Source organism: Mandrillus leucophaeus, unplaced genomic scaffold, assembly GCF_000951045.1.
Source record: "Mandrillus leucophaeus isolate KB7577 unplaced genomic scaffold, Mleu.le_1.0 Scaffold835, whole genome shotgun sequence".
NCBI lineage: Eukaryota > Metazoa > Chordata > Mammalia > Primates > Cercopithecidae > Mandrillus > Mandrillus leucophaeus.
In genome coordinates this window covers 336,426-347,775 of record NW_012109086.1, presented here as the reverse complement: position 1 = coordinate 347,775, position 11,350 = coordinate 336,426, and the positions used below count along the sequence as shown (strand labels likewise).

At 40.8% G+C, this 11,350-nt stretch overlaps 1 protein-coding gene across 1 annotated transcript in view; it reads right to left on the bottom strand.

Moving 5' to 3' along the window:
* Positions 1 to 11,350, bottom strand: part of PRDM10 (PR domain containing 10) — a 128,723-nt gene that overhangs the window by 70,801 nt on the left and 46,572 nt on the right. Inside the window, exons 2-4 of the mRNA XM_011968276.1 lie at positions 8,808 to 8,992; positions 5,672 to 5,836; positions 3,441 to 3,500 (exon numbers count right to left, since the gene is read on the bottom strand). Coding sequence (XP_011823666.1) covers positions 3,441 to 3,500; positions 5,672 to 5,836; positions 8,808 to 8,876 — 294 coding nt within the window. The 5' untranslated portion in view covers positions 8,877 to 8,992. The remainder of the gene's footprint in view (positions 1 to 3,440; positions 3,501 to 5,671; positions 5,837 to 8,807; positions 8,993 to 11,350) is intronic.

Below are 11,350 nucleotides of genomic sequence, written 5' to 3'. Positions count from 1 at the left end.
GTCCTAGAGAATCTCCCACAGACTGGGTTCTGCTGACTGCATTTGTGTGTATCTTTTCATTTGTTCCATTTTGTCTACCATGCTTGAATCTAGATATTTAATCAGATTCCAGTTTGATTTTTTGGGAAGAATGCTTCATATGTGATATAATACAATAGGAAGTACACAATACCAGGAGGCATATCATGAATGGCTGTCTCTCTGTTGGTGATATTATCACTTGGATCTATCCATTATACCATTCCTCATCAGCTTTTTCCTGATGGTTTCAGGCTACCATTGACAATCATTGCCTAGGTCCGTATGTCATTAGGGGCTGCAAAATGGTGATATTCTAAGTCAATCATCCCATCTTTATTTATTAGTAGGAATGCTTCTGTAAAGAAATTTCCCTCCTCAAGTAATTGGTTACCTGGGTACCTTCAAGGAGAAAGGCAGGATTCTTTTTCTCCATTTGCCAGTTTTTAGAATAATATGGTAAATTCTAGCATCCTCAAAAAGTGACCAATCCAATAACTCCTTTTAGTATCACTATGAACTTGTGGACCTTACGTATATTTAGGTACTTCAATCTATTGTAGATGTTATCCTTTTTTACAGGTCAATTTGACCCATTTTGGCCCCTTCAAGTTCTTGCCATAGGAAACCAGAAGTTTTTAATAGCAACCCTGCATTCTGAGAAGACAAGATGCTCCAAATTCATCAGTGCATTCCCTGCCCCAGAGCTAGTATCTGCCATTTCTCCAAAAAGCCCTAATTCCTTTTGCTGGTGAATTGTATTTAAGAGAACACATGGCAGCATTAGGGATACTCACTGCTAGTGGGTTGATCATCGTATCTAAACTACTTCAATGGCCAGAACTAGAAAAACAGGATTTTTGCTTTTTTTTGTTTTTTGTTTTCTTTTGTTTTTGAGACAGAGTCTCACTCTGTCACCCAGGCTGAAGTACAGGGGTATGACGTCAGCTCACTGCAACCTCTACCTCCTGGGTTCAAGCGATTCTCCTGCCTCAGCCTCCCGAGTAGCTGGGACTACAGGCATGAGGCACCATGCCCAGCTAATTTTTGTATTTTTAGTAGAGACGGGGTTTCGCCATATCGGCCAGGGTGGTCTCGAACTCCTGACCTCCGGTGATCCACCTGCCTCGGCTTCCCAAAGTGCTGGGATTATGGGCGTAAGCCCCCACGCCCAGCCTGTTTTTTGTTTTTTTTTTTTTGAGACAGCGTCTTGCTGGGTCACCCAGGCTGGAGTACAGTGGTGCAATCTCAGCTCAATGCAACCTCTGCCTCCCAGGTTCAAGTGATTCTCCCAGCTCAGCCTCCAGAGTAGCTGGGATTACAGGCATGAGCCACTACACCCAGGTAATTTTTGTATTTCTTGTAGAGACAGGGTTTTGCCATGTTGCCCAGGCTGGTCTCGAACTCCTGGCCTCAAGTGATCTGCCTGCCTCAGCCTCCCAAAGTGCTGGGATTACAGGTGCCTGGTCAGAAAACATGTTTTTTGAGAGAAAACATATTACAAGTCCATATTCATATTCCAATTCAAATTTAGAATTCTGGATTTTTATTTCATTGGTTTGGTTTTTATATTTGTATCTTTTTCCACTTTTACAAAAAGCTTGGTTCTTAACTTAAAATACAAATATCTTCTGTCTCTACCATTTCTCTTTGGGGTATTTATCCTAAGGAAATAATCTGATATGATATCCATGACAGCGTTCTTTATAGTAGCAAAATAAGAAAAAAAGGAAATAATCTACATGTAAAATAATAAATGAAGAATATATCTAATAGTATATCCATATATATGTGTGTGTGTATGTGTATATATATATATTCCATTGCTTGCTTGATGGAATCAATGTAGCATCCTGTTGGAATCAATAACTACAGAAATGAGGTTTGGGTCAAGAATATACCTAATTATTACAAAAAATTATTCAAATAAATAACAGTTCTCATTTAAGTTCAAAGACCCCCACTACATTGCCATTCACTGCCAGTCACGAATGATTTTAACCCCAACTTATGTAACAAAGGCTCCTAACAGTCCTCTCTCTATTTCAGATGATATTAATACAACTAGTGCTCATTTTCTAAATTTTAAAACAGAAGCATACAAATCTTCTACCAAGAAATAAAAAAGCAGAAAGTGCTTCTTCTTTTTAAATTTTAATTAATTAATTAATTTTTTTTCTTTTTTTTTGAGATAGAGTCTTGCTCTGTCGCCCAGGTTGGAGTGCAGTGGCACAATCTTGGCTCACTGCAAGCTCCACCTCCCAGGTTGAAGTGATTCTTGTGCCTCAGCCTCCCAAATTAACTGGGATTACAGGTGCCTGCCACCACGCCCGGCTAAGTTTTTTGTATTTTTACTAGAGACAGGGTTTCACCATGTTGGCCAAGCTGGTCTTGAACTCCTGACCTCAAGTGATCCACCTGCCTCAGTCCCCAAAAGTGCTGGAATTACACACGTGAGCCACCATACCTGGCCAGAAAGTGCTTCTTAATGAGAATAATTTAATTATTAATCAGTCATGGCACTCAGTAATACAGACAAATTACAGTCACACTACCTGACATGAAAGTAAACCTATTTGGTTTTTGTTTGTTTATTTTTTGAGACAGGGTCTTACTCTGCCACCCAGGCTGGAGTGCAGTAGTGTAATCAAAGCTCACTGCAGCCTCAGACTTCTGGGTTTAAGGGATCCTCCCACCTTAGCCTCCCAAGTAGCTGGAACCACAGGTGTACACCACCACATCTGGCTAATTTTTAAAATTTTGCAGAGATGGGGTCTCTCTCTATTGCCCAGTCTGGTCTCAAATGATTCTCCCACCTCAGCCTCCGAAAGTGTTGGGATTACAGGCAGGAGCCTCTGTGCCCAGCTGCTCCCACACCTTCTTTATCACTTTCACATTCTTGCAAAAAATAAGGAGGAAGTCATCAAAGCCAAGTAGGATATATGAAGAATGAAGGTAATGGGAAAGAAATGTTTTAAAAGAAAACCAAGAAGAACTCAACTTTTTAGAAGCTGGCACAAGGAAAATTGGAACCACATTTATATGTAATTTAAGCAAGAATTTTTTTTTCAGTGTTTAAAAATAGAGCAAGCACAAAAGCTATATCAATTTCCAAAAAGGGAGATACTTTTAAACCTCATGATTATTCCTTGGTTCTTGAACCAATACCCTGTTTATATGCTTATTTTTAAAAATTTCTCTGACAAATCACTTTCTATTACCACATCATTCCAGTATATACTTATTGAAATATGTTAATATTATGTTACATTTTGCTTTGTTTTCATTAAAGGAGCTGGAGAACATTCTTAGTACATAAGAAACAAACATCCAGAGATGGTGCAGTGTGAAGGGATGGGGGCGTTCCAGGCACAGTGGCATTCACAGTGTTATCCCCAAACAAGAAAAAGACAATTCATTACCTGCTGAGCTGTAGCATCCTGTTGGACATAAGCTACCTGGCCTGGGTCTGTAAACAGAGTCTAAAGAAACAAACAAACAAACAAACAATTAGCAGTAGCTCTTTGGATAGCCTGCCTACACAGAAAAATTATCCTACTGCTAAGCACCAATTTTTAGAAAAGCTAACTCCCATTTTAGCTAGTAATAATCTTTCATTAATACAGAAAATAAAGATAGTAATCTTAAATTTAGCTAAAGCCTTTCATTCAGATGGCTCCAAAGAGACTGTAGAAGCTAACCATCCCAATGGCTAACATACTTCACAATTTTACTCCTAAGCAAAGCCTCTCTTGGGGCTGAATGTCACAGTTCATTAAAACGGTATCTCGTGAAAACAAAAGAGACATGACGTGAACAAGGGTTCATAGGTTCACACATAACACTGCTCACAGTGTAGCCTTGTGATTAAATGAAAATGGATGGGGATAGACAGGCACCCAGAAGAGGACTGCGTTCCCAAGGATTACAGCTCTTTCAAACGTAAGTGCATGTTTATTATCAGAAGAGAAGTAGAAGGAAAGTAAATTGAACTTAATGTTCCATGAGTTCTTTTTTGGATAGTCAATAAAGTCGTAATTTTTTTAAAAATCATCATCATAAACTAAGTTGGGTCATGATGGAGCAAAGCTAACTAGAGAAAATTCTTTGAAACTATTGTAGCCAGGGTACCACGGTTACTATCTCTAACCCAGAAAAATGTCAAAATGTCCTTTCTTGTAAAGTTTCTAAAAATCTAGCTGGGCGTGGTGACTCACGCCTGTAATCCCAGCACTTTGGGAGGCTGAGGCAGGCAGATCGCCTGAGGTCAGGAGTTCAAGACCAGCCTGGCCAAAACGGCGAAAACCCATCTCTACTAAAAATACAAAACTTAGCTGGTTATGGTGGTGGGTGCCTGTAATCCCAGTTACTTGGGAGGCTGAGACAGGAGAATCACTTGAACCAGGGAGGTGGAGGTTGCAATGAGCTGAGATTGTGTCATTGCACTCCAGCCTAGGAAACAGAGCAAGACTCTGTCTCGAAAAAATAAAAAATAAGTAAATAAAATAAAAATTATCCAAATTCAGACATTTAGTAACATTGTAATAAACTAAAAGTTGGTCACAGGACATTCTTACATAAACTAATCTTATTTTAATATAGGCAGGGGTATTCCAAAAGTACCACTAAGTCTTCAGTGATTTCATACTTACGTAGATTTGAAAGGCACTGATTAGGCCAGCCTCATTTCTTTTTGGGAATGATCTGAGCCTCTTTTTTAATATCAAATGAGGACAAATTTTTATTACCAAGATGCTACTATAAAAGCATGGAATTTAGATGTTAAAGATACACATTTCAAAGTACTTTATACATTGTAAAGTGCTAACAATGTAAATTAACATTTATATGTTGGGGAATATTGGTGTCACTTATTTGGAAGCTACACTGCAAGTCACTGGCAACAAATAAAATAAAAGCAGCTATAATTGTACAGCTTTTACCAGTAAACATCTTTGCTTCTAGTACAACCTTGCAAATCAGTAAGTTATTAAGAAGTGGTAGCTAATAAGCTTAGCAGGACCCTTTCTTACACATTTAGCTGAAATAATCTGTATGTTTTCACAGAGCCTGGTTCTTGATACTTAGGAATAATAACAAATTCATAACCTAGTCAACTAGAGAGAAGAGCTATATACGAACCCATGCTCTTCTTACTGCATTTAGTGTCGAGAAGTAAATCACATCTTCCTCTGCCAAGCTGGTTACAAGCTCCTTGAGAGCATAGATCTTTTCTCTTTTTTTGAGACAGAGTCTCGCTCTGTCACTCAGGCCAGAGTGCGGTGGCATGATCTCGGCTCACTGTAACCTCTGCCTCCCAGGTTCAAGCAATTCTCTGCCTCAGCCTCCTGAGTAGCTGGGATTATAGGTGCCCACCACCATGCCTGGCTACTTTTTTGTATTTTTAGGAGAGACAGGGTTTCACCATCTTGCCCAGGCTGGTCTTGAACTCCTGACCTTGTGATTCACCCACCTCAGCCTCCCAAAGTGCTGGGATTACAGGCATGAGCCACCGCGCCCAGCTGAGAGCACAAATCTTATCTGAATACGTTCTGCATCACCAGTAGCTAGCACAATGACTGACAGAAGGTAAACACAAGTAATCGGTTAATTAGTTAATCAACAAATTATAAACAAATAATCCTTCACATGCCTGCGCGGCTTCCACTGGGTGGATGTATACCAGCGTGTGCTCTGGACCATCCACTGATGTGTAGGAGGCACCATCTGCCGTGTACACCACCTGCTGGGGTGGGCGAACCTGGTCATCAGCATAGACGATCTGAGCCACCGTTCCAGTGTCCGGAACAAAGTGCACCTGGCATAAAAAGGAGGCAAGGACGAAGAACAAAATCAGTCTCACGAAGGTAAGAGATCGACAAGCACACCTGGGATTCTAAAATATCCCCAATGAAAGGAGAATGGGGATGGATACACCTTCGTCTACACTGAGCTGATGACTAGGGGAGGATCCGAGGACCCTGTCATTGATTTACTGCTAACTGTTAGGCAACCGACTTAAATTCCCCTTTGCCTCAAATGTCCAATGCAGATAACTCTTTTGGGGAGTAATAAGGATGTGGTTAATTGATCCTGGAAACGACACTGCAGATTCCTGCTTGACAACACTACCAGAATGTCAAGACTCAAAAGCCAATTGCTCTCAACACATCATAAGAATTCTATTTTATAACTAATAGTGTCTTTCAGCAGACACGTTAAAATAAGGTCACTTTTGGCCAGATGTGGTGGCTCACACCTGTAATCCCAGCACTTTGGGAAGCTGAGGTGTGTGGATTACCTGAGGTCAGGAGTTCAGGACCAGCCTGGCCAACATGGTGAAACCCTATCTCTACTAAAAAAAATACAAAAATTAGCTGGGCATGGTGGGGGGCACCTGTAATCCCAGCTACTCGGGAGGCTGAGACAGGAGAATTGCTTGAATCCAGGAGGCAGAGGTTGTAGTGAGCCGAGATCACGCCACTGCACTCCAGACTGGGTGAGAAGAGTGAAACTCCGTCTCAAAACTAAACTAAACTAAACTAAACCGAACCAAACTGAACCAAACCAAACCAAACCAAACTAAACTAAACTAAACTAAAGTCACTTTCTTTCCTGCAAGTTGTTTCATACACAAAGCACACACTGGACGTGTATCAGTAAATGCTTGCTGAATCATTGAACGGAATAGAACTCTTCCTTGCCAGGTAGATGAAGACACAGAAAATTCTAATAAAGTACTTTTAAGGCGTTCTGGACAACTATTTCAGCTGTCACCAGGGTAAATAATTTTCTCCCAAGACCTAAAGAACTAAAGCAGAAATCGAGTTTTGTAAAATATTTTCTGAGTGGTCAGCTTTGGAGGATTGAATTCTTGAAGGCCTGAGCTTGGAACATGGCCTGATGCCTGATATTGAAGGTCTGGAAGCAGATGGCCAAAGCACACATTTGGGAGAGAAATAATTTATGTGTTGCTATCGAAGTCAGGCACTCTTAGGGTGGAATCCTTGCTCTTATATTGCCTTGGCTTTGGGCCTAACTTTTTTATGTCAGTTTTCTCTAGTGAAGGATTGTAGATCCCAAAGATAATATAAACTAATTTAATCCCCAGAAGGAAACCTAAGAGACAAAATGTAATCAAACACCACAGAAATACAACAAACTTCTACCTCTACACTAAACGATTAGTCTGGCTTCTACATAAATTTGATTTGTCTGGGAAGATAAAGTTTGTCTATTGGAAAAATTAGGCTCATATTTGAGCAGGCTTAATTGCTATAAGACAATTTTGTGACTTTAGATTTGTTCATTAACATCAAAGCCTTGAACTAGTTTCAGTGCTTAAGAAGGGAAAACATGTTTCCTCCAGACAAGTTATCCAAGCTTTTCCGCTTGGTCTTCAGCACTCATTAAATCAGAATTCCCAGCTGGCGGAAGAACCAATTGGGAGGAAGGAGTGCCACAGGGACCCTGACCTTTGCTATCTACTATCTGGTTACCCACAGACAGGGCCCTGGTCATGCAGTGTCACAACTAGATTTTCTTTTGTTTTGCTTTTTAATGAACTACAATTTTGTTTATAAATAAAATATACCAAAATACATAGCTGCATGGAAGTGAGCTCAAAATGATTTCCAGGAGAAATAAAACAGAATTCTCATATACTCTGCTGAAAACATCGGTGGAACTTTTTTAAGTAATCAGACTAAGACTTCATTTATTTTTATTTTTAGAGATAGGGTCTCATTCTGTCACCCAGGCTACAGTGTAGTGGTGCAGTCATGGTTCACTGCAGCCTCCACCTCCTGGAGACGTGACTGCACCACTACAGGCATGCACCACCATGTCCAGCAAATTTTTTTTTTTTTGTAGAGTCAGGGCCTCACTTTGTTGCTCAGGCTGGTCTTGAACTCCTGGCCTGAATTGATCCTCCTGCCTTGGCCTCCCAAACTGCTGGGAAAGGCATGAACCACCATCTTTGGCCCATACTGAGACTTTTTAATCATACCAGATGACCAATTTTATTGATTGTATATTTATTATATTGCTTAAATTAAATAGAATCTGCATACTTAAATGTTTCAGTGTAACTTCTTGATTTTGATATGGTACTATGGTTATGCAATTTAATGAAACATTAAATTTGTATGTTTACTATAATGTTTAAAAATTAAGTTTTATGCTTTGGTCACATATAAAACATGGCTCCATATGACTGCTAATCATCCCAAAATTCAATTCCACACCAAAAATGCAGAGATTCGCCATCACTAAGAACAGTCAGAATAACGTGGTTGGTTCTAGCAGCAATCTGAAAGGATGACAGCAGCATTTGATCAAGTGACTAACCTCTAAAGTGGCTGACTCATAATGGAACAACTTTCACTTAGAGGTTTATATTCTGAATTTAAAAAGAAAAGAAAAGGCCACTCACTTTATATACATACTTGTACTCATTACACACAAAGGACCAAACTCCTACGGATAACATAAAAGAAACAAACTATAGTTTGAGGTTTTCAGCACCAATAACAGAAATAAAACAGGGTAGTAAAACAGACTATGACAGTAAATTGCAGACAATGCAGAGAAGCCTATAGGTGGTGGTCTAGCTCTCCTAACTCACAGTGAGCCACGTCGATGGAGCATTCAAGGTGCCAAAACAGTCCCTATTCCCTGGGTACGAGTTCTTCATGTTGGCTCCTCCCAACCAGTCACTACTGGATAGTCAGCAAACTGTGTCCAGCTGAAAACCTCTCAATACCAAGCTGCAAAAGACCAGTCTTCACCTGTGCAGCATTCTGTTCGTGCTCTGCAGACGTCGGCCACACGTGCGAGCTTTCATCTTTGGAATCCATCTTCTCCCAACTGGACAGCTCCACGTCTGGCGCACCTAGAGCAGCACGGGGTGCAGGACAGTCATCTGTCCACCACACGTGTGTTCATGAAGGACAGAAAGGTCTGTGCAGTGAGCCTGAGAAAACACAGAAAGGAACCAAGACTTTCAGTAGATAAATACATTTCAATAGATTACCATTTCAACCACAAAGAGTAGAAGAAAGATTTGTCATAAAGCAACACACCTGGGCAAAAAACGTAAAAATGAAGATATTATTTGTGATAATAATATAGGCCAGGTACAGTGACTCACGCCTGTAATTGCAGCTCTTTGGGTTTTTTCTGGGGCGGGGGGAGTTGTTTTTGTTTTTGAGATGGAGTCTCGCTCTGCTGCCCAGGCTGGAGTGCAGTGGCACGATCTAGGTTCACTGCAACCTCCGCCTCCCAGGTTTAAGCGATTCTCCTGCCTCAGCCTCCTGAGTAGCTTGGACTATGGGCATGAGCAACCATGCCTAGCTAATGTTTTGTATTTTTAGTAGAGATCTGTTTTCACCATGTTGGCCAGGCTGGTCTCAAACTCCTGAGCTCAAGTGATCCACCTGCCTTGGTCTCCCAAAGTGCTGGTATTACCTGCATGAGCCACCACTCTCGGCCAATCCCAGCTCTTTGAGAGGCCAAGATAGGAGGATCGCTTGAGGCAGGGAGTTTGAGACCAGCCTGGTCAACATGGCGAGACCCCATCTCTATTTAATACAAAGAAATTTTAAAATATAATAATATAATGTATTGCATGCTTGCTATGTTCTAAACACTCATTGGGGGTTTGTGTGTATAATATCTTATAAAATTATATATTTTGCATATATATTTGTGTATACATACATGTGTACATGTTTGTATAATGCAATCCTCATTAAAAATTCTGAAGGTAATCTTAGTTCTCATGAGGAGAATGAGTTTCTCAGATGCCAAAAGCAGGCTCTTTCCTTGTAGACACTAACTTCCCATACCACCTTTACTTCAAAATGAACAGCAGAATAATAATCCTCAAGATGAGGGGAAAGTGGCAATTTTCTGTGTAAAAAATTTGGTGAATGCAAATACAAACTTTTTTTCCTCACATGGTCAGTGCTGGAGTGATTAGCGGCCAAATAAAAAACCTCACCAAATTTCAACACACATAATATCTGCATCTCAAAGTCTTATTCCTTCCCAAAACAGGCTTTTTGAGGTAGTCAGTCTTCCCTTTTGATGATGATAAAATGTTGGTATTTTAGAAGTCCACTTGACATTTGCTGTGTTAACAGGGCAGCAGCCACAACACCAGAATAAAGACCAAAGAAGAAAAAAAGAGGAGGTACGCGAACCTCCAAAGCCTGTGCCCACCTCTGGAAAACAGGGGATGCCATGTCCATCTTCTGAGCCATCCAGGGGCCTGTTCCTGCTTCGCCTCAACATGATCATTCTCATCCCCACCATGCAGCGCCCCCCACCACACTTACTCACCCTGCATGCACCCTACTCTTCCAATCCCCATTTGGGGGGGACTGGAAAGACTGCCACATCCACCAACAGGTGAATGTTAGAAGAAAGGAACACAAGGGAACTTCACAGAGAAATGGGAATATCCTGCATCTTGTACCTGAATTGGGGTGGTGGTTACATAAGGAATATGTGTGTCAAAAGCCATCAACCTATTAAGTAGAGATATGTGAATTTTATTACGTTTAAATTATACCCTAATAAAGTTGATTTTTTTTAAGCATACCTTCCTCATACAGCAGTACTATTTAAAAATATATACAAAGATATTCAGGGTGAGTTTCATATGTATATAAATTATATCTCAACAAAGCCATTATTTAAAGAAACAAAAAGTATTAAGAAAGGAATAGGCTGGATGCAGTGGTTCACACCTGTAATCCCAGTACTTTGGGAGGCCAAGGCAAGACTTTGCTTGAGGCCAGTACTTTGCTTGAGGCCAGGAGGGCAAGACCAGCCTGGGCAACACGGTGAAACCCCATCTCTACAAAAAATACAAAAATTATCCAGGTGTGGTGGTGTGCACCTGTGGTCCCAGCTTCTCGGGAGTCTGAGGTGGAAGGATTACTTGAGCACGGGAGGCGGAGGTTACAGTGAGCCCAGATCACGCCACTGTACTGCACAGGTGGCAGAGTGAGATTCTGTCTCAAAAAAAAAGAAATTAAGAAAGAAAGGAATAAATGTCACCAATCATCTAAAGATCTATAAGAAGAAAATGACAAAATTGTACAAAAGGACATAAAAGGCTCAGTAATTACAAAATCAGAGCCAGGCATGGTAGGGCACGCCTGTGGTCCCAGCTACTCAAGAGGCTGAGGTGGAGGATCCCTTGAGCCCAGTTCAAGGCCAGCAAGGGCAACACAGAGAGACCTTGCTTTAAAAAAGGAAGGAAGGAAGGAAGGAAGGAAGGAAGGAAGGAAGGAAGGAAGGAAGGAAGGAAGGAAGGAAGGAA